This window comes from Lathamus discolor, chromosome 4, assembly GCF_037157495.1.
Source record: "Lathamus discolor isolate bLatDis1 chromosome 4, bLatDis1.hap1, whole genome shotgun sequence".
NCBI lineage: Eukaryota > Metazoa > Chordata > Aves > Psittaciformes > Psittacidae > Lathamus > Lathamus discolor.
The window spans coordinates 108,476,487-108,501,093 of record NC_088887.1 but is presented as its reverse complement, the minus strand read 5'-3'; the positions used below and the strand labels follow the sequence as shown (position 1 = coordinate 108,501,093).

Genomic DNA, 24,607 nt, shown 5'->3' with positions numbered 1-24,607 from the left:
AGACTGCTTGCTTCTCCAACTAACTTGCGTACAAACAGGTGTCTAAGTAACTACTTTCTTCTTGGTGTGTGTTTAGTTTACTCCTAAACAACCAACTTAAAGTTTCATGGTTATTATATTTACAAATCAAATTTTTCATCATAGTTCTAAATATCTGTTGTTTTCCTTCTAAAAATCTCTCTTGAATCCTGGCAGACTTCACCAGGCAGCTATGAGATCTGCCTGTCCCAGGGTTTCCTTTCAGCCCAGCTTCCTAAAACAACCCAAACCTATAGAAAAATTTCTCTCTGACTTCTCCAGATAGGTCTGAGATTACTCTCCTGTATGATTTCAGCTTGTGAGTGTATAAGTCAGTAATATGAAAAGATGATTTTTCCAGGAGAGACAGTCCAACAGTATGAATTCCGAAAGTATTTCCTCTGTAATACTTGGTACTGGGCCACTAATTTGCTTAAAAATCATGAAATATTATATTAAGTAGAAAAATCCTTTCCAAGGCAATCAGCTGTCTAGGCCAGCATTACCTGTTTGGTAGGACCAAAATAATTTTTGGCTGCATTAATAATGCTCGGGATCAACAGAACTGTTTTCTAGCAGGAAAAAATAATTTGTGCAGGGAACAGTGCTGTGCTGGGAGATGTCCCCTGTGGAATTTCTGAAGGAATAAAAACAATCGCAAAACTCATAGGCTTTTTGGTGAAATGCATAATGGATTTTGGCTTTGCCTCATTAAACAGCAGTACATAATAAATTATATATAAAACCCTCAACTCACACAACAAACATTTTACAATGGAGTAAAAATGGAACAGAGAACAGGAATCAAAATAATCCTATCTTCTTGTTAAATTACATGCTCTGGAAATCATTCTGGTTGGAATTAATTTGATCAAATGCTTATGTCTTAAAACATGGAGGCATGTGCATGTGAAAAAAATCATCCAAGGCTCTCTTTATTTCTGTTGTTATAAACAGAAGTTAAACACATCTAAGGAGCAGTTCATTGGATGTCTAAAAATCTTAAATAAGTCAGATAAATTATTCCCAGAAGAGGTAGCTTTATCTTCATTAACCGTAAAGTGAGTCCAGGTTGACTGGCTCAGATATTGAAGGCTGAATTGTTGGTATCTTAACATTGTAAGATGAATCCCAGCCTCAGAGACTACCATGATGAGGCTGATAGAAAACATGAAGATCTGAGAATTAATTTACTCTTTATCAAATGGCATTTCTACTGTAAAATTTACCTTGAAAATGCAGCGAACAGCAACACAAGGAACATACAGAGCAGTCTGTCTTGTGAAGGGGACTTCTGTTAGGATGGCACTTCCTGTAGCTGTAATCTATCTTCTTTCTTGTAAAACTGGCACTTAACAAGTATGTGTAATGCAAGAAACAATAAGAAACTCAGAGGATAAATTATGTTAAGGTATATACTTCCTGTGCGGAAGTAAGGGTAAAGGTTTTTCTAAGCAGTTTTTGAAAGCCATTGGCAGAAGGTAGTAAAGTAGGTTTAATATAAAGGGCAACTTCTGTGTGGGTGGTATGGTTTGTTATACTATGATTAGCATATTTCATGTGGTGATATCAAGTAACATCTTGTAAATCTACAATGCAGTAATGTTAAGCCAAGTTATTTCAGAGTCTGTAATTTCCCACTAATAAATCATCGTATTATTGTACTATTTTCAGAATTTTCAGCAGTTGAAAAGATTTATATAAGCAGTATCATGACAACTGAAACACATAGCAGCAAAAAAATAATCAGAATGTTGTCCCATAATGGCTGTAGCACGGATTATGAAATACTGATGATCAAGTCTCATTTTTTAACATAAGTAAACAACAAATTAAAAGATTTTTGAGTGGAAGTTCAGAAACAAGAAAACTGTATCTATGCAGAGACATGATGCATGAGCTACTTCTGTTCAATTGTAAACTTCATTCTCTGTCTTGTGGTCTGATAGGAAGCTACAGGAACAAAAGATATCTTCCTAAAGTTAAGGGTTAGAACTGAGACCCACAAGCTTTTTACAGACACGGGATGGCTCTGAAGGAGACTTGAAAAGAGCTTCTTTAATGACTTAGAGTAATCCAGCAGCTGGACAAAGATGTACTTTAATCATGTTTTGAAAGCTGTCTGAGCAGAGCACAGTGTTCTCATTCCTAGGAGTAAATTCAGAATTGAGAGGAGACCTTGTGTGAAACCTGTCTGAAGGCACTCTCATTTGGGAACATTTTATTGTAGGAAATTGGATCAATTTTTGGATGTAAGATACCTGTGAATATACCTCCCTCGTGGGAAGTGCTTGAACTTACAATACATATTTTATTTTTGACATCCATGGTCAAAACATAGTGGGTTGTTTTTTTTGTTTTGTATTGGTGGAAATGAGACAGATGTTGCCAGCGTTTTCCTAGATAAGCAGCTTCAGCTGCTGAGATTTTATTCACTTGGCTAAAATTGTAAAGTTTAATGAATGGCTTAAGTTGTTGGTGATCTCTGTGCTGTAAAAGGTCAAAGTTAGTTTTAACTATTTTTTTCACTTAGTTTTAAGTAGTGCGATCTGGTGATATTTCTTAAATTCAAGGCATGGTTCTTTAAGAAATATAAAGTCAAGGAAGTTGTTTAAATCCAGTAAATAATGGTTTTATTGCTAATATATATTTAAATATAAATAATTGAGAAATAATATTCTTTAATAAGAACCATTACATTTATTTATATACATATTCTGAAGTTTAATATATTTGACATTCCAGTGAGACACAGTTAAGTTTTGCAACGCAAATAACTCATTTTATTACTAAATTGCGGGAATATGTAGAAGTGTTTTTAAACCTGCGCTTACAAGGTACCATTACCACTTGTAACTATTTTTACAGAAATATAATGTTGTTCTGTGAGCCACAGGTTATTATCTGATTATTATCCAATTATTATCAGATTATTATCTGATACAGTGAAATATTTTGTGTTGGGATAATGAGGGTATTATGAAAAAAGGGAGGAAAGTGTTGTCATTCTATGTAGAATACAATAAGTTCAAGCCTCCTGAAAATAGCAATTGATGCAGTTTGTATATTAAAACATCACATCATGTGTACCAAGAAGTTGCATGTAAGTGTAGTTTGAAGGGGACATGATGAAAATGCTTTCGTCATAAAACTTCATGCGAGTTTCTAGTGTCTTGTAACTTGTTATTACAATTACATGTTCATATTTCCCCTGGGGTTTTATATAAATACTTTAATTTAACTCAAACAACTAAGCACTCCATTTTTTTCTTTACATAGCAGATGGTACGTGAACAATACACTACAACAACACCAGGCACTAGCCTAGAGAGGCCGAAGAATGAGTATGTCTACAAAATCGGAATTTATGGCTGGAGAAAGCGTTGCCTCTACCTGTTTGTTCTCCTCCTGCTTATCATCCTAGTTGTGAATTTTTCCTTGACAATTTGGATTCTTAAAGTGATGTGGTTTTCCCCAGTAAGTATCCCCTTTAATTTTCTATTTCTTTTCATATTCTCTTCCCTGCCTTACCTCTTCACTTCCTTTATATCTGCATGAACTTTTCTGTGTGTAATAGTTGTTTTGATTCCTTCCCAACTGTAATTTGTACTTCAGTTGAAAGTATGTAAGAAATACCTATGTTTGAACATACTTCCTTTAATTTCTGTGTTAATGATAATCTTAAAACTACTGAGGTTGTTGAAACCTTGTATTGAGGTAAATCCTAAGCATTCTAAGGGAATGTGTTTTACTGTTGTCTCAAAGTGTCTATTTAGTTTATGGTTTATAAATGTGTTTGCTGTAGTTTTATCTCATACTGAATTCCTAGTGTTAAACTATTGCTGACAAGTGTTGGTTTTTCATAGATTCTTTCTCCTATTTATCAGCATCTAAAGTTTTACAATTTATTTGACTAATTAATTACAGCTCAGTTATTACTACATCATGCTTGGGGCTAAGCAGCTGTATTATTCAGGAATAAATTTAATCTTTCCCCTGTCACATATATTTTAATATCTATAATGTAATTTTGCATGTAGTAGATTAAAGGGTAACTTTCAGAAGTCTGCAAGATGTAGGTTTAGTCACAGTGCAATAAAATGAATCACTGAATATTAAAGCTAAGCTAATTTGTTCCTAACATGCAATCATGATACACAGATGATTTGAATAGACTTGTTTCAAGAAAAATAGTAATTGTAAAAGCTGCCCCTGCTACTGAAGAAAGTGTTACGTTCTCATTATCTATCATTATTATGCTTCTGTCACTAAACTAAGGCCATTTTATCTTCATAGAAGTGTTTCTATAATTTCTCTTAAAGTAGGGGAAAGATAAATTCTTTTTAGCATTGTTAACTGTCATACAGAATACAATGCAGAACATCTTAGATCACATGTAATTTTTCTTCTATGCAATTCGCATGGAAGATGCACACTTAGTGATTGCACATCATGAATGTCTGAGAATATGAATAACCTAAAACTGTTTTCTGTGTGGCTCAGATTTATATTTTTTAAGAATTATTTTCTCTTAGTTTGGTTTGTTTGTATGAAACTGGATATTTCTTCTCTAATAATAGTCAGGACTAAAAAAAAGAAATTGCACCAGAAACTCCACTTCTGAGAACTTAGGAGGTGATCCTAAGTCCTCAGAAATGATCCACTTCTAAGAACGAAGGAGGTGATCCTGCCCCTCTACTCTGCTCTCGTGAGACCTCACCTGGAGTATTGTGTACAGTTCTGGTGTACTCAACATAAAAAGGACATGGAACTGCTGGAACAAGTCCAGAGGAGGGCCACAAGGATGATCAGGGGACTGGAGCACCTCCTGTGTAAAGACAGGCTGAGGAAGTTGGGGCTGTTCAGCCTGGCAAAGAGAAGGCTGTGTGGAGAGCTCATAGCAGCCTTCCAGTATCTGAAGGGGGCCAATAGGGATGCTGGGGATGGACTCTTCATTAGGGACTGTAGTGACAGGACAAGGGATAACGGGTTAAAACTTGAACAGGGGAAGTTTAGATTGGATATAAGGAGGAAATTCTTTCCTGTTAGGGTGGTGAGGCACTGGAATCGGTTGCCCAGGGAGGTTGTGAGTGCTCCATCCCTGGCAGTGTTTAAGGCCAGGTTGGACGAATCCTTGGGTGGTATGGTTTAGTGTGAGATGTCCCTGCCCATGGCAGGGGGGTTGGAACTAGATGACCTTAAGGTCCTTTCCAACCCTAACTATTCTATGATTCTGTGATTCTAACTTGTATCTTGTACTAGCTGTCTGTGAGGAAGGCACCAAATGTCTTGATCATCCACTGCAGGACAGTGTCCTTCTTCCTTGGCATCAAGATCAGTGCAATAACAGCTCAAATAGTGCAGTCTGGCATTTTTTCACAGGGTGGACTAACAATGACAGGGTAATAAGAGTTTTCCTAATTCCCTGTTAAAGAACCTGTATTCATGACATATCCAATTAAATAGTGACTTAACTGTAATGCCTTTAGTCACAGAAATTATTAATACTGTCATTGAACCCTTTTCCTGATGGAATTAAGCATTTATGCCTCCAAGTTTTTTGTTATTGTTTGAAAAAGATAACAATATATTCTCAGATTTTTATGGTTGTTGAGTTCCAAGCTTGATTAGTATTTGCTATTTAGGAAATAACTTGATTCATGTATACCCTATTTATGCAGTTAAACGTTCCCATTAGTAGGAAGAGTTTAAAAGTAATTGTGAAATATTATGCTATGCAGTCATCAGTTACATGGCAAATATTAATCTGTCAGCTGTGATAACACTTCTTTAATTTCTTAATTATGTATTCTATATATATTATGAAGAGATGACACTATTATGTTTAATATTATTTATATATATTGTAATTTTAGCTTTACTTTAAAAGTATTCAATCCTAATTGTAAAAAATGTGTAAAACATTAACAACTGTTTCTCTGTAAAATATACAGGAAACAAGTTGTATCCATGCTAAGGTTGATAAATATATTTAGAAAAAACATGATAACCATTTTAAAAGGCATTTTTATAGTACAGTTCTGAAGAGAGTTTATGCCCCCAAAAAAATCTTTAAACATAAAAGGATTGTAGTATGTATTTAATTTTGGGGTTTTTTTTTAGGAAAACACTTTTGCAAGATAGTGCATAAGGGTGTCGGTGCCTTAGTGCCTGTGTGTGCCACGGCCTTTTCATGAGCCCACTCAAAGTTGACAAAATTGTTATTTAGACATCAGAGTGATAAATACTAGCAAACAAGCTAAGCTGATAAACATGAACCACACATACATATGCTGCAGGATTAATAGATTTTAATCTCCTTGGAGAAAATTGGAAGGATGGTGAAAGACGGAGACTTCTCTGAACTCCATTGTTTGAGAGGCCTTCAACATGAACATTACTAAATTTAACAGAATTTCATTTCATAAAATCTACACTAAAAGGGAACAATCTGAACGGAGAATATATTCCTTTTCTCGTACTGCCCCCATCACATAATGTATGAGCATCCCCAAGTTTGGCAGATCGATTCATAGATATCAAATATGTCTCATTCTTTTTTACTTTTTCTCTCCTGGAATTTGGGGGGACATGGTCTCAAGTTTCTTGTGCAGCTAAGAGAAGAAAGCTTTGAATTCATTATAATCAGGTGTTTTAGAGAAGACAGACTCAAATAAGCATGCCTTGAGCTCAGTGAGTCAGGTGGAACCTTACTGGTGTTTAAGCACAGTCCCCTCCAAATGCAGGAATGATCTATCCTGCTACTTCGGAAGTAGCATGGCTTGTCTGAGCGTGTTACATGTGATAAAGCTCCAATGCAAAGTATAGAAGATTTGGAATCAAGGACAGGCTACAAAGAAGTAATTTAGAAAGATCATCTGGGCCAGGAAATTTGTTGGGCTTCCTGTGTCAGGAAAGCCAAAGCTCATCTCTAGTTAAGACTTACAATGAGACAATGAGATACCTAAAAACCCCAAACTGCTTGGGTGGTCAGGCTCAGAAGGTAGTTACTAAAATGTAGTACATGAAGGCCAGTAGTAAGTGTTGCAGGGGTCTGTCCTGGGACTGGCCCTTTATAATAACTTTGCCAGTGGCTTAGAAGAAGTGGCAGAATGCTTGCTCACTAAGTTTGCAGATGATACCAATTCGGTGGTACCATTAGAGGCTGATATTCAGAGGAACCTAGACAGTCTAAGGAGTGGTCCAACCTTATGAAATTCAAAAAGAATAAATGCAACATCCTGTTCCTGGAAAGAAAATGCCCCTGGTTCCAGGAGAGGCTGATTCTGCCTGGCCTGGGGCAGTGTTATGGAGAAGGCCCTGGAGGTTGGTGCACAGCAAGTGGAGCATAAGCCAGCAGTGACCCTGGCAGCAGCAAAGGCCAAGGGCTTCCTTGACTACATGAGCAGGGGCAGAGCTAGAGACCGCAGGAAGAGGTTATCTCCCATTACACAGCACTCATTAGACACCCATATAATACAGCCTCCAGTTCTGAGCCTCCCAGCAGAAGAAGGATATTGACAAATTTTAGTATCATCTTTGGTTTCTGAAAGTTTTGTCTTGTGGTTGGCCATCTAATGTTGCCAAGACAGAAGTCTTTTTTCCTATAAATAATATTAGTGTTTTTCTCTGAAAAACTTAATCTTTCTTATGCTGCTGACAAAGAGAAGATAAATGTTTAGCAGCAAAAAATACATTCCTATTTTACTTCGTTGTCTTAATTAATTTAAATGACTGTGTGATTTTGAAATGCTCCACTGATGCTTAGCTTTCAAGGCCATCAGTTATACTAGACTAGATGCTATCACACGAGATGAAAATTTATTTGTCTAGACGCCATCAGATCATAAAACATTTAACTAGAAAAATACTGAATATACTGAATGCAAGAATACTCATTAATCTGCTTGTTCTTTTCCAAATCCTTATTGCGGTATGAGCTACAGAACTGGGTATTTCCCAGTCTTTCTAACTGAAACCACTCTGATTTATATGGAAAAAAAAGATTTTTTTTATTGGGCTGGAGATAACACATACTTTAGTTGTCAAAAGATTGCAACACTCACCTTGGACACAGAAGCTTCTGTTGTACTTCTGTCCAATTAATATATAATTAATTTATATGAAGTAGAGCAAACTAGAAAAGGAATAATAGATTCCCAAAATCAATTAGCTTTTGGTTAGAACACGAATCTTTGGGAGAGGATAAGATTTCAGATTTTCCCAGGGAAAGGAAGAATCTTAATCTGGGAGTACAACAACCCAGTTGTGTCTTACAACCCCTTATTCTTAACTATAATCTTAATTATTACATCAGTATTCTTCACATGGTCCTCCTTTTCCATGTAGACTATGTTTATAAGTTGGTCACTTACGAGATTTTGATTTTGTTCATGTCCAGTGGTGATCAGAAAATTTTACTGCAAGAATGTATGCCTGTATCTGTTGGACAAGTGAGTAGGACTTTTGGGAATCTATATTTTGGTGTTCGATACTTAAGTTATTTCAGTATCTCCCGTATTAATTGCCCAACATATAAATTCCATATTGGCATGACTTTAGAAGGTGGCATGACTTTAGAAGTTGTCATGACTGGCAAACAATTTGGTGTTGAGCTAATCTGTATTAAATTGTTTTATATAACCTTAAGCATCTGAAAGCTATAATTTATAGAGATTTGCAGCTCAGTAAGAAGCATTAACAAGAGGTATTCGGCTTCTTAGTTTGTTACGTAACTGATAATATCACAACTATCATCTTTTGCTTATATTGCTACCTCAGTGATTTCTGAGGGGTTTTCTCTTTTTGCATTTTTACATTATGTTTGAACTCCTTATCAAAAACCAAGTTCATGAGTCTGATGTCACGTTTTCTTCTGAATGTAACAATCTTTAGCTGTCCTACCCTGCTATCACATAGATAATTAGTACTCGTATCTTCAGAACTTCACCCATAATATTGGTTTATTATGTCGATACTGTAATCAGTGAAGACTCAGACCAAAATTTTTAGGTCACTATTGAATCTCACAATGTGTCACGCTAGTACTCTAAAACTCATGTGTGAAAAATGCACCTAATCAGATGATTTCCATTTCCGATGCACCAGCAAATCTTGTTCAGAAACCCCACATTAATTTAGTTTTAATATCATTTAGGTTGTGTGACATTATCATAACATCAGGAACAGTCACGCGCCAAAGATTATTCCAAACTTTTTTTAGCCTCTGATGGAGAAACCCATGTTTCCATGAGTTTTAGTGGGTGCCACAGGTATCACAGTCTCCTGGAATAAGAAAGGTCAAGGCAGTTGTGCTGTATTTCAGGTTGATAAGGACAGATAGTCATGAAATAAGGGTGTTCCCCAGTATAACTAGTTGCCTTTCTCCAGTGTGAAGTTTGGCATGTAGCACACGTTTTTCTCTGACAAAATTTTAAGCAGTGTGACTATAAGAGGCAGACAGGTCTTTTATTGGATTAGAAGCACTGTCAGTCAAACATGATTCCGATCTGCACTCAGTCCCATTTTCTCCTGCCATCCACGTTAAGCCTTACTTGAGTTTGAGTCACTAACAAGAGGAAAGTCAAGCCCTAATAATAAGCCTTAAAACAACTTGTGGATAACTTTATCATGGCAGAAGTGAACTTGGTATATGAAGGGCCATGTGCACAATGTCCAGTCCATCACTGCGTATTCTAAGCATGGTTCTTCCTAAGAACAGGACAAATAAGTAATTAGTGAATGCTCTACCCATATACCTGTCCGCAAAATTCTTATCACAAGCATACCACTCTGCTAATCTTGAGTTCTCATGGGCAGTTAACAATTAATATAGAGAAAGCATTAAAAATGTTTTATAATATTTTTCAAGCTTTTCTATAAGGAAGTGACAACTTTTTTATATTGTATAAGAAAATGCTAAAAAGCTAAGTATATATAATCTTACTATGTATACACAAATTGGCTGATAATAATACTGGTCTAGATCTAGAAATACTATATGTGTTTTGAAAGAAATATAATCAAATACTTATGTAAAGAACTATTTAGGCACATGACAAATTCTGGCACTGAAGATAGAATTTCTTCAGGAAATATGAAAAATGCAAAACTAGGAATGTGATGAATCAAGAAAGTAAAATTTTAACTGAAAATCAAGTAACACTTTCTGACAGTGAGACTTACTAGACTGTATAATAGCATGCCATATTAAATTGGAGATCCCAATCATGTGGAACACTTAAAACCAGACTAGACAGCAATAAAAATGTACAGTAAAGACTACATAAAAAGTACATTCACTGCAAAAATTCTCCATCACTGCAAAGACATACACTAATGAACTCGTACATCCTTTCCATGAGTTTTATGATTAATAGTGTACACTCCATGGAATTAGTTGCTATTTTGAGAATGTTACATTTTTAAGACTAAAATGAAATAAAATATATATTTAATTATTCACAAATTCTCATCCTAATTTTCACTAAAATATTTGTATCATTGGTTTGATCACCGATATTACATAGTTTCTACTCTGAATAATCCTGAGCAGCTGTATTTTGCTATTTTCCCATAAAGTCAAATATAATTTACCCTCAACCAGGCCACGGTTATTCCTATTTTCTCTATCAGATGGTGAATATTTAAATATTTTATGCAAAGAGTAATCGTTGAAAAGAAAAAGATTGAGGCACTTACTACTGTTATCAAAGAAAGCAATGCTTCTCAGTAGTGTGATACATACTTATATATAATTATTTTCTGTAAAGCATTTTATTAATCTGAATTATATTATGAATCAAATCATGAGTATGTGGAAGTGTGGAACAACACTTTTTTAAATGGAAAAACCAAAAACCAATACCTGAGTTTACTCTTGGAATACTTTATAATATTGATAAAGAGTTTTTAAATATCCAAGTACACTGACATTACAATGTACATGCAAATTTAAGAAGTGTGGACTGCTGAGCTCCTAGGGGCTTGACTGCAGCTCTGGATTGTACTTTGCTAGTTTTAAGCTGTTTGGGGAAACTTAAATAAAGCTGCTCTTGTCAAACTCTCTGCCAAAGAAAAAAACAGATGTTCTGATATCATAGTCTGATGTATCACCTTCTTTCCTGAGCCTAGCCACAATCAGTATTGTTCAGCTGCACATTATCCTGGGGTCTTGGCATGTATTTTTGTTCCCAGAAGCAAGCAGAGCTGTTCTAATGTAGGAACTAGGAATGATGAATGATAGAGGTGCTGAAATTTAGCATATGTGTAGCTGAAGTGTGAAAAAGGTCTCTGTCCATGATTTTTTTCTAGTGCTATTAGCTGACTTCAGAGGACTTCCTGAAGACTTTTTATATATCTTTAGTTCATTATTTTCTCAACAGTACTATTACACATTCACATAGTGAAAAATTACTGTAATGTTTCTTAGAGTAACATAAGTTGACACAGCATCGTTGAGGTTGAGGACACTGATGACAACAAATAACATTTTCAAAATGTGGGACTTTCCAGTACCTGGATCCAAGTGGACACGCTAGTTGCACACTTGCCTGCCTGTGAGATCCAACCTTGATCTCAAGTGATTACAGGAATGTTACCTGCAAACCCTCTCCTGCTCAAAATCCAGTTTCCTAAAGAGACATGAAGGATGGGGGACTGCTCCACAATTTAGTACCCAGTGTTAATCCCAGCCTACTGAAATAACCATGAGATGGAGAAATTTGACAACTTGGGTTCAATTGCTCCATATACAAATAATTGTATATGCATTCATGCATGAAATCCAGCCTTCTGGTCAGAAACATTCTCTGGGCAGAGTTACTGAACTGCCATTTTTCCATGTGGGGCTCTTGGGACAGGTTGTTTTTGAGACTGATACTAAAAATGACCTAAGCCTACCAAGCTCTGGTAGAAATCAGTGAGATGGAAGAGTAACCATTGTTCTCAAATGAAGGCTTGCTAGTACATATGTTTGTTTAAAATGAGATTTGGTAATTGGAGAAGCCTGTCACTGTGTGCTTACTCAAGGCATAGAGCATTGAGACCATTAGATGAAATGTCCCTAATACAAATGATTGGATTTACAGTATTGAATCAATACATAGTCTGTGTAATCATATACATCATGCAAATGTCCTTTATTCCAAGAATCATTGAATCATTGAATCATTTAGGTTAGAAAAGATATTAAAGATCATTGAGTCCAGCCCTTAGCCCAGCACTGCCAAGTCTGCCATTAAACTGTGTTCCTGAGCCCCACATCTGCACATCTTTTAAGTATCTCCAGGCATGGTGACTCAACCACTTCCCTGGGCGGACTGTTCCAATGCTTGACACCCCTTCTGGAGAAGAAATTTTTCTTAATATTCAGTCAGTGTCCCCTGGCATAACTTGAGGCCATTTCCTCTTACCCTATTGCTTCTTACCTGGGAGAAGTCACTGATACCCATCTTACTCCATCCACCTATGAAAGAGCGAGAAGGTCCCTCTGAGCTTCCTTTTCTCCAGACTAAACAACCCCAGTTCCCTCAGCCTTTCCTCTAAGACTTGTTCTTTCCCTTCACCAGCTTTGTTGCTTTTCTTTGGACACACCCCATCACCTCAGTGTCTCTCTTGTAGTGAGGGGCCCAGAACTGAACACAAGATTCGATGTGCAGCCTCACCAGTGCCAAGTACAGGGGTATGATCACTTAACTGGCCCTGCTGGCCATGCTGTTTCTGAGACAGGCCAGAATGCTGTTGGCCTTCTTGGCTGCCTGGGCACAAGCAGGCTTATCTTCAGCAATCATCAGCACGCCCAGATACTTTTCTGCCAGCAGCTTTCCAGCCACTCTGCCCCAAGCTTGTAGCGTTGTGTGTGGTTGTTGTGACCCAAGTGCAGGTCCCAGCACTGAGCCTTGTTGAACCTCATACAGCTGGACTCGGCCCATGAATCCAGCCTGGCCTGATCCCTATATAAAAAATAAAAATGTATAAAAACTCAATTCCTGAATAAACATATGTAGCAGTCTATTTTTCTAATAGTCTATTTTTCTAACACAGGAGATGTAATGCCAGATGTAATGCATTTTTATTAGCCGAGTATTATCCAGCTGAACCAGGAAACAAAGTTGGAAGTGAATCTGTTATTTTTTTCCTCTTGAGTAATACCTGTTGTCATTAATCTTTTTTTACTTATGGAATTCTGTTAGTCTGTATATTAGAACAAAGAGGACCTGAATATAGCTTGAAAGTATGCATCTGAAATATTAACACTATTTTATGGCAGAGGGTTTTTGTCAAAACTAAGCAAATGTCAATGCTATGATGAATTTGCATCTTTCATAGCCATTTCCTTACAAAACTGGTGAGTTCAAAGTTATCATCTACATTTCTAGATCATGGAATATTACCTGCCCACTTTCTAGCCCTATGTGCAAAGGTGTTTTAGTCTGTATTCAGCCCTAAGCCAGGAGTGCTGTTGCTAAGGGCTCTGATTTGACCAATGTCTTTGATAGAAAAGACTCCACTGTCACATAAGAAGTCAAATAGCCTTCTCTCTCTAAGCCCAAGAAATTGAGTCCTTGCAACAGAAAATGAGATGAGGCATCAGTAGTGTTATTATACCAAGCACGTACTTAGCTCCAAAATAGATATTGTAAGTCAAACAGAGAGTTTCATCAGATTCATTACCAATCCTGTTTTGCTGATTGCTCTTCAACAATCTCTACCCACAGCCCTATTATCTCAATGAAACAGTACACTCTTGTTTGCAAAGCAAGTTCTCTAAATAGTAGTTGCTGCAGGAAGTACTGCAGTGAAAGCTGGATCTATAAAGCCATTAATTGCACTAGCTTTCGGGCACAAGAAGTGATGTCTTGCACTGAACTTGCCAAGGTCTTTCTCTGGACTGGCCTAGGAGTAGGATGTAAGTATCCTATAAGTAAGAAAAGAAGTTGCGTGAATGGAAATACTGCATCTTCTCTACTCTGAAGTTAATATCATTATCAGTTCTGATCAGCAGCTACAGCATTTGTGAACTTTTAGTATTGGAAAATCTGAATATTCAGGGTGCAGTTGTTACAATAAAACACGCTCTCAACTCCTCAGAAAGGAGCTACTTGTTTTGAATTGTGTGTCTGTGTTAAAGCTAATATTTGAATCAACTTAGAGAATTTATTGTTGTAACCAAGCTAATATATGTGTATGCCTGTCTTTCCAATATTTGGTCTCTCTTCAGAATAGGAAAATAGACATCTTCATGTGCAGCTATTGGCTGATACATGACCAGAAGTTTAATTTCTATTTTCTAGAGGAGATTGAAAACTTCAGTTGAGTCTAACACCGAGAAGATGCAGAAACAGTGATGATACGATACAATCTGATACGATACAATTCAATACAATATAAAGAGTGATCTACCCAATATAGTGACTGCCCCAACTTGTATCAGTTTCTGTGTGGGAAACGCAAGTTACAGCTATTGATCAAATGCATGTGACTAGAAATACTCATTGTAAACTGAATGCATGTTCCTCATCCTCAGTTCTAGGGGATGCCTACAGCAGAAGACCTGTACTTTATTATATTGGCTTGGAACATAGATATTATATTGGCTCTGTAAGCCATAGACAGCATGAGGCTCAGCTAGCTACCTGGGAGCAAGTCACTGGGAGTGCAAGAGTGCTAGATCTACATCTGCTTGTGTGCACTCCTAGAGTCCCACAGCAATGTGCAATGTGCATCACTTTCTACATGACTTTGCTGGTCATGAGCCAGAGCAGCGGGTCCCACAATAATGAAAGGTGAGAGGGTGAGGTCTTGCATCCTGTTTTACAAGGTATGCCTTTAGCGCTAGCCAAACCAGTGCTGTTGAACTTGCTTTATACAGCCATTTCTCCATTTTCTTCAATACAGATATTCATAGCCAGAAGAAGGTGGCCATACCACCAGAGCCATCGGTATGGCTTTTGGAAGTTTTTGGTCCTCATGAAAGACTCGGACCTTCTATAGTCCTCTGAAATAAATTTCAGGGCCTTTCCATAGTTTGTGGATGTACTGCACTTGTGTCCTGGCTTTGTGAAGAATGGGACTGCTTCCCCTTATTTCAGAGGAAAAATATTTTACATTTGTTGTGTTTAGAGTCTAAGAGAATAATAACCCATCCAAGATGGTACTGCCTTCCAGATAGTCAATAGCACAGTGAGTCTTCCCTAGGCTGCTAGTAGTGGTGGCTACTCACTGCAGATGGTTTGGAGTATCCTTATATAGGCAATTCACTGAATAACTGTCAAATACCCTTTAGACCATGATTTCTGGATCAAAGAGCCTTTTGAGTTTTTATGAGGCTCGAACCCACTCAGAGCTTTAAATTTTGTAGAAGGCCATGTCTCTGTTTTTGCAAGTGGTTAACTTCTTGGTAGCATTTTCAAATGATGAAAAATGCTTCTACTGTGGTTGAAGACCTCCTGTTACTCCAATTAGAATATGCCTAACAGTTCTGAAATGAAAACTGGTCACACCTTTGTGAACACTAATGCTAAATTTCATCTTTGGTGCATAAGGGTTTGGCAGCTGCCAGCAGTTTTCACGCCAGTCAGCTCTGTGCAGCAATAGCAAAATCTGCTTAGTGTCTACAGAGATAGCATTTCATCCTCCCCTTCTGCACAGCTCAGTCCCTGCGTCACTGAGGGCTTTCAATAATTAGAAAACATGAGTCTCATGGCTATATGCACAACAATGTCTTGCAGCTCAGTGCCAGCACACTCAAGCAGTGACAGTCACCAGCACGAGGGTAACAAGAATCCAGACTTGCCATACATCTGCTATGTTTAATAAAGCAGTCTCTACCACCCAGTCAATACCTTATTGTATAACTGCATCAAAATCCTCGTCTAACTGATAATTTGGACCCTTTCATCAAGTCAAGAGAAATATTTCTCTTCAATGATTTGAATAGGAACAGAATCAAATCCTCGAAACTCAAAGCATCAAGTTTTTTCATAACTGAGGAAGTCACAATACTCGGTAAATAATAATTGGCTTTTCCTAAATGGTAACATAAGCAGAGTGGTTGTTGAGAGAACATTATATGTGACTATTATACTCTTGCTTTGTATGGAACTTATCTTTGGATCTCAGTGCATTAGGGTGGTTGTTTATCCTAAATCCCTCTTTTCTATATCCTGTGTAACTTCAATTTGCCAATTATAAGAGGGATAATAGAATTTCTACATCTCACAGTACTGTATAACTCAGTTCTGCAATCTTGGGATGCTCAAATATCATAGTACTAAGGAAATAATAATTGGTTATAATCACAAAAGTAATAGAAGTGTGGATCATTGTATGAAATCCAATTTTTTGTAGATTCTCATGCACTTTACGGAGTTTGTCTGTTAATCATGACAGATAGTCTTATATGCAGGTAGCCCAAGTCTGAACTTCCTTACAGTTTTGCACTTCCCTAGTGATCAATGAGAATGGATAAGGAAACTCTTATTCAAATATGTGAGAATGTGAGTTTTGTGTCAATGCTTAAATGAAATATATGATGAAGAAAATAGGACATACTTAGAGCATACTTACACAAAGTAGTCCTGAATGATGTGACTGGATTTACTGAAAAGTAAGAATTTACAGATAAGTGTAAGTGCTGCATTTTGTCACATAGCATGTTATTCTTCATGTCGAAGACATTGCATTCCTTTATCTATATAGCATTTTTAGAATAATCATTGCAGAAAAAAACGACTACATTTGAAAGAGTGTGCTTATTCAATTGCATAATCTTCTTTTTCAAAATCAGTTATAGGGGTTTTGTCTCCACTAAAAATTTCTTCCTCTCAAAGCCAAAGGCAGGGTAAAGACTCCTACCCAGGAGCCTGTTAATTTTCCCCTGTCTGCTTCAGAGCAAGAATTAATTGCTTCTTCTTCCTCTGCCTTCATACATTTAAGATTTGACAATGTTATTTTTTATACTTACTCTATAATATACTGTCTATTTAGTTCTTTATATTCCAGAAAAATATGCAAACTGTGTATAAACCTGATGAATAATATAATGTACTTTCACTTGACAGGAAAAGGCATAAGGTCAGATCAAATAATGACACCCTCAACTGAGTTACGTAAATTAGAGCCATTTGTTAGTGGTATTTCTTTAGAATATCCTGAGATTTCATGTCATATTTTTCAAAAGTGTTTGTCTTAAAAACTATGTGTATTTCTGATGTTGATCTCTGTTTTGTGTTACAAGTTAGAAAAAAAATGTCCATAGTCTCTAGAAAAACATAGTTCTAAATCACACAATGCTGGCTAGGAATAGTGAGTATGAAAGCCCTAGGGGGCTCATCATAGGTATTATTTCAGTTTTGTCTCATGAGATGTATCAGTATGTACTACATACTCTTAAAAAGCTTTGTGATGGTCTAGAATTTGGAAATTGTTTCCACTGAGAAAAGTCAGCACATTATATATTTCAAAGCAGTAAAATGTTTGACCCTGAATAACAGATTCCATAAATAGCTATTCTAAAAGCCTCTTTCCTGAAATAAATCCTTGCTGAGGAGGAATCACATTGTACTCTCCAGTGGAGCAAACTGCTGACATGAGTATTTCTTACCTTATGGAATTTAAGCAAAGCTTGGTTTTCTCTTTTGTCTCTCTTGAAATCTGTTTAAAAAAAACAGCTACAGTGCTCCAGTTATTTAGTGAAGGCTGGTTAGACATATTATTTAGCATTACATATATATAAAATATATAATGACATTGGTCAGAACATATGTTTGAAACCAGTCTCAGTTATAACTTTTATTGGTAGTAGGCTTAATTCATTAGATGAACAGGTTATTGATGTGTCATCAGCAGCCTTTTCTTCTCTACTTATGTGAAGAGCAACCTTAAAAGATATTTACAGTGGAAATACTTTTGGGGTTTACTGTTTTTTGTATAGCCCTCCCACCTCTTTTTTGTAGTTTGAGGCAGTTGACTTGAAATATTTTCACATATGACCGAGCTATAAGGCTGCAAATTTTTTGCCAAGTGTTCTCTCATTTTTTCTGGCAGGGGGAGGGGTGAACCCTGTGCAAATTGGCTAAATACCTGTGAAACAGTTGGCAACTGAAGCTTGCAAGTCCTCAGATGTACTTAATGAAATAATTCCTGACTCATTTTTCACATTATCAATTCTATTATAATAATGATGAAAGAAAGTAAAAAGAATGAAATAAGATACGGGCTGGAAAGCATATCTGGGTTAAAATAATGAGGGAACAACTAAGAATGAGGAAGGTATAAAAACTGACAAGTAGGTGATAGAGAGAAAGGAAGATGATAGCATGAAAGATAGAGCCTTGATCTGGAATTAGGGGGCGGCGAGTAGGGACACCAAGGAAGGAAAAATGAATTAAAAAGAAACAAGTAATAGCTGAAAATGGAAGCAAGTAAAAATTCCTCTTTGTCTCCTTGATAGGCTTAGAAGTATTACATTCCTTGTAAAACTTGTAAAGTACATTACTGATAAACTTGAAATGTTAATGTAAGGTGTGTCTTATGTAAGTCGTGTAAAAGTTTATTGCTCGTGACATTTTTAGAAAGCAAGTACAAAGACTATTTCAGTCAATACAAACACACTTCTTTTGAAGTTAATAACTGTAATATATTTTATCCTTAAAAAAATCCTAATTTTAATAACTTTTTCTTGAAAGCTACAATTTCTTAAAGAAAAACACTCCTCAAAGAAATGAGGAACTCTCAGAATTTTAAATGCATTAGTATGGTTATCTAAATCAATATACTGGAGGCAAGCAGCTCTGGCAATTTTCAGTTTGTGTAAATAACAAAAGATAAATACAGCATCAATAATAAAATACTAATAATTCTTGCATCTTCTCCTCAGACTGGAATGGGACACCTGCGTGTTACAAAAGAAGGTCTTCGTCTGGAAGGGGAATCTGAATTCTTATTCCCTCTTTATGCCAAAGAAATCCACTCTCGAGTGGTAAGTGATAATCTTACCACTAAGCAGATAATCTTTCAATAATGCTAAGTTAATGCACTGATGAACAGTGGAATTCAGGCAAAGTCTAGGCAGCTGTCATGGAAATACAAATACATGTCTGTGCTTGCATGTATGTGTGTGTATATGTCTATGCACACATATTTTTGCATACTTTACAAGCATGGTCAGTTCAGTGTTCTGATGCTATGGAAGAATTAATGTTTTTCTCTTAGGTATGTGATAAGAAGTAGCTCTAAAAGGAATTAAGTCATTATATGTAAGTAATGCTAACATTTATTTAAGAGTGTGAAGGAAGTTTTTCATTATTTTTACTGATATATTTCTTTAGTGCAGGCTTCCCTGTGATGCTGCTTGTTTTGTTTATTCACCCATTACAGAATAGTTTCAATATCTCTAAAATCAGTGGATCCTATCAGAAAAATTACAGTTTCTCTAATAAGTTCAGGTTTTGTCACTTTTAGGACAATGATATTAAATGTATTATATCTTTATATTTTTACATATATAAAATCTATCAGACTAAATGGAAATATTCAGGATTTAATCATGTTTATGTAGCTAGAAAACTGTTGTTATTGAGGTAAAGAATAACATATTTAGTCAAAGAAAATATTAATGAAGCAGATTAACTTTAAAATTTCACTGAGAATGTGTATGGTAGAAAAGATTTTTTATTGAAGTACTGTGTTTAGAGGAAGGAAGAGAGAATATGAATTGGTTTTTAATTATCTAGATGAACTCTGAAACTTATTCCAGTGAATTCTTTGTAGAACAATATCTGTTTCTGGCCAAATAAATGAATCTTTTTCAGAACTATTGTCCGTAATCTGAATTCTTACAAAATGAGCCATGTTTTATAAACCAATCAAACAATGGGACCTTTCAAGTACTATTCAATGAGAATAAAAGCTGGATATGGCTCTTTCATTACTTCAAACTTGCAATCATCCTCACCAAGAACAAATAGCCAGCTATGAGACTTTTCTGAAGCTAGGGAAAGATGTAGCATTTGTATTAATAAAGCAAGAGAAAGTGTAAATAAATTTACCAGAAGGAGGTTGTTAAAATGCTTGATGACTGAAATTTAAGCAATGACAGCATATTTTTCATCTGTTAAGCCTTTCTTTTTCTACAACAAGTACTTCCAGTAGCAGCTCTTAGAAGGCGAAATTGCATTACTAAACCTCTATTTCAGTTTTGATTTTATGTGTATTCTTTTCTGTCTCAGGCAGTGGGAAAACTATTTTTGTGCTTAAATGAATTTCCCTTGAGTTTGTTAATCCATTAAGGCATGTAACTTTTTAAGACCAGTGTAGGTGACACTTAAGAACTCCCTCTTCCCTCCAAAAATGTTATGTAATGTTAAGCTCTTTTAGCTCATTTGTATTCATTCCAGGCCGTAATACATTTAGTACTATATAGTAAGTAAGAAAGAGGTGTGGCAGCAGCTGGTGGAAGTTTAGCTGACTAGTGAACCGTCCTGGTAGTTAGTAGCATACATTAATTAGAGCCTTCAGGCTACTGCATGTCTTTGACCCTTATGAACCGATAATTCTTTGGAGGTATTCTGTTTATCTGTTGGCTTGCTCTTTGAAATATTTGAACTCTATAGGGGCTAAGTTGCCTGTAGCTTGATCTCCTGAGTGCCATCTATGTATTTATTCTTATAAATTTGCTTATTTGTTATGATTTCTTTTTCTAAGTTTGCCTGTTAGAGAATTAGGCCATTTGGCTATCATAGCAGCTTTCTTGCCTTCATAGTTTTCTCCTTGCAGTCTGCTAACTGAAATCTACTTGCTGTGCATCATCCCTGGAACTTATCACAAGTTTATGCCTTCATTGTGAGTCCAGCACAGAGTTGTGGACAGCACCATTGCATTTTCATAGAATCATAAAATAGTTTGGGTTGGAAGGGACCTTCAAATATCATCTAGACTAGCCCCCCTGCAATGATTAGGGACATCTTCAACTAGACCAGGTAGCCCAGAACCACATCCAGCCTGGCCTTGAGTGTGTTCAAGGATGGCACATCCACCACCTCTCTGGGCATCCTATGCCAGTGTTTCACCACCTTCATTGCAAAAAATTTCTTCTCATCAAGCCTAAATCTCCCCTCTTTTAGTTTAAAGCCATCACCCCTCAACCTGTCACAACAGGCCCTGCTAAAAGTCTCTCCCCATCTTATAGGCCCCTTTCACATATTGAAAAGCTGCAGTAAGGTCTCCCCAGAGCCTTCTCTTCTCCAGGCTGAGCAATCCCAACTCTCAGCCTTTTCTCACAGGAGAGGTATTCCATCCCTGTGACCATTTTTGTGGCCCTTCTCTGGACCTTCTCCAGCAGGTCTGTGTCTTTCTTGTACTGAAGACAGACAGACTTTGCAGTACTATGTGGGGGAAGGTCTCACAAGAGCAGATTAGAGGGGCAGAATCACTTCTCTTGTACTGCTGGTCACGCTTCTTTGGATGCAACTCAAGATAGGATTGGCCTTTGGCCTGCTAGTAGTCATTGCCAGCTCAAGTCCAATCTTTCATCCACTATATTAGCTAATACATATTCATGAATGATAAAAGATGAGCATTTATAAATATGTTACTAGATTTTAATTAGTCAGCAACATGCATGTGGATGCTGCAGGTCTCATTTAATACTGAAAATTACTAATTTATTTTTTAAATCAACCAGCAACAGTCAGATAAGTGTAATAAGGATGTCCAGATTTGTGGGTCATTTTGCATGTGTACTTAGTTGTGATATATTTACCTGATCTTTGTCGACTTTCCTTTTCCACCTCATACTAACTTGTTACCATTAATGTTCATTCTAACACACTGCTTACTTTTTTTTTCTGAAGACTTTTCATAATTTTTGTCAATTCTGTGCTTTCACATTTTCCTGATACAATTTACAAAATGAGATTAATTTATTTTGCTCACTTAGTGACTCCTTTTCATAGAGCTTATCTTCCTACTTGTAAGATATTGGGCTTTTGTTTAAGGAAAGAAAGTATAAGTTGGACTCCAAACTGTGTATTGCTTCTATCACTTATTAGACAAATGTTTGTAGTAAAATTCTTCACATAAAATGTGTTCAAAATTCTCAGGTTATCTCACACTCTAAGCATTAAGTTATGATGGAAAAATGACTTGGGAGTGCTTTACAGGGGTTAGCCTTTCAAGGTGTTGCAGAAACTCCCTTGGGTCCAGAAGAACTACTAGAAGCTATATATGTACAATATATATACTATATATATACAATATATAGAATATTTCAGTAGTTAGAAAATCATTTTTTTATCTAGGAACGAGTATCACCGGTGTCATAAGCCAACAGCTTACTAATAATGTCTTCATATTGTGTTCCTGATATTTTGGCAACTAAGAAAGGTTCCTGTCCTTTAGACAGAAAGTATTGATGGCTTGGCTTCGTGAGCGAAGAAAGTATACTTTAGCATGAAAACACCTGTACACCAAGCCATGAGTTAACACAAGGGTATGTTTTGGTTTTGGTGAAGTAGTTCCATGTTGGTTGCAGCCTAAGAATGACATGAAATTTTGAATTGTCTGCCATAGCTAGACTTGACTGTGATAAGGTGTGTTAGGAGTGAATGAAGATACCAGTTACAGCAGGAAGCATGCCCTGGCTTCTGTAAGTAGCATGGATAGCCTTGAGGATCTAGTTGCTCTGCATATGTCCCGGCTGTGGTGAGGGAAAGTTAAGTCAAATACGAGTGCCATTGCTTTGTGACCTTCAGATGTGATTTAGTATACTGGAACACTAGATATAGCACAGAGCGTTTAGGCTCAACTCATGGTGCAGAGATGTGGACAAGCAGGTGATACTGTGCAGTCTGTTAATACACTTCTGTCATCCTTCTAAGTGGAGGACAGGGAGACGATTTAATTTAGATTGACACTCTTATCTGTACTGTCATCTATTAAAGTCAGCTTTGAGCTAGTCAACCTGCCACTTTCTGCATCATGCTGTCTGTGTTTCCTTGCTGGGAGAATCAGTGCCAGGTGTCAAAATCAAGACAAAGCATATAGGCTGCACAGAGACCGTTGAGGAAGCAGAATGCACACGCACGTTTCTCACCAATTAATATGACAGTGGAAATTTGCAGAGTGGGGTATTCACAATTCATTTGAAAAAACTCTCAATTACGTATTGAAATGTAGCTGATGTAGTGCTTAAGCATTTTTTTTGAAAAGATAAAATGCTAACAGCCCTGTTCATTGGTCCAGAAACACAGATTTTGTTCACCTGACATATTCTCTAGGTTTTTATTCTTATTTTAAACCTGATAGAGTTGAAGTTTATTGAAAAATACCAGCCCAGATTATTTGATGACACTGTGGATGTTTTTTTTCTCCTCCATACTTCAGGACTCATCACTGCTTCTCCAGTCTACTCACAATGTGACTGTTAATGCTCGCAATTCAAATGGGGAAGTCACAGGCAGATTAAATGTGGGTAAGTCCTAAGTGATTTTTCATTGTTCGCTGTTTTGGAAACATTGTAATGAATATTTGCAAGGATCTTTGAGGATATAAATCAGTAAACGTGATAATTTTTTACTGCTATGGCCATATATCGATAGTCCAGCTGCCACTCAGTAAGTATCAACAGTATGTTTTCAGTTGCTCAGTTCAGCATTGATTCTGTAAATATTTGAAGCACTTCTTTATTGCAGAATTATTCAAGAAAGCCCACTGCAGAAGTTACTCCTTTTCTTGTGTAAATAATCTATTGATAGTTCCAAATCATTTTCTAAGAAAATTATTTTTTCTTAAGAGGTCTGTATGTCTCACTTCATTTCCTAGTATAGCAGAGACAAAAATGTTTAAGCAGATATCCTAGAATTAAAAAAGTATAGAATAAAAATAAATAATTTTTCTTTTTTTAAAGAAAGCCAGTTCACAGAAGTGTACATATTTTACTGTATTTGGTAGCAGTAAGATACATTGGTTTACTTTAGGCAATCAATAGATCTAGACAGATGTAGGTGATAGACCATGGCAGAAAGAATAAGCAGGTATTACTCTTTAAGTTGTATTTTTAAAGCAAGAATGTCAACAATATATGCCAGATACAACACATTTTTCTCAGTTTTGTTAACATTTTTCAGCCTTTATTTGACTTTAGAGAAAAATGTAACAATTTATTAACTTGCTTCTTGTAAGATTCTCATGCAGCAAAGCATACATTCCTAATTATTTAACTTAATATTATTAAGTTATAATTGAGTGCTTAATATTAATATTATTATTAAGTGCTTAAGTTATTATTAAGGGCTTAAGTATTTTACTAGACTGGGGCCCAGGTGAGCAACTTTTCCATGCTGATGAGACTGTAAATTCTGTGACTGTTCCTGTTTGAAGAATTAAGATATCAATTTATTGAACATACTGCCATTATCACTGTTTTAAAACAAACTTCAAATAAAAAGTACAGTAAAAAATATATAAAGAAGACTGCTATTACCCTTAGAAGTGCATAATTATTCAATAAATCACAATTTGGCCTTCAATTTTTTTTAAATCTCTTGTAGTTCAAGCTAATAATTAAGATCTGAATTATTCTTCATAA

At 36.2% G+C, this 24,607-nt stretch overlaps 1 protein-coding gene across 5 annotated transcripts in view; it reads left to right on the top strand.

Annotated features, from left to right (window-relative positions):
- Positions 1-24,607, top strand: part of SGCG (sarcoglycan gamma) — a 126,895-nt gene that overhangs the window by 60,413 nt on the left and 41,875 nt on the right. For 3 of the 5 annotated variants that reach the window (XM_065678538.1, XM_065678535.1, XM_065678534.1), the window contains 3 exons: positions 3,298-3,495; positions 18,899-19,000; positions 23,404-23,491. In XM_065678538.1, the coding sequence (XP_065534610.1) occupies positions 3,301-3,495; positions 18,899-19,000; positions 23,404-23,491 (385 nt within the window). In that variant the 5' untranslated portion in view covers positions 3,298-3,300. The remainder of the gene's footprint in view (positions 1-3,297; positions 3,496-18,898; positions 19,001-23,403; positions 23,492-24,607) is intronic. The other 2 variants (XM_065678537.1, XM_065678536.1) reach the window with 1 other exon arrangement.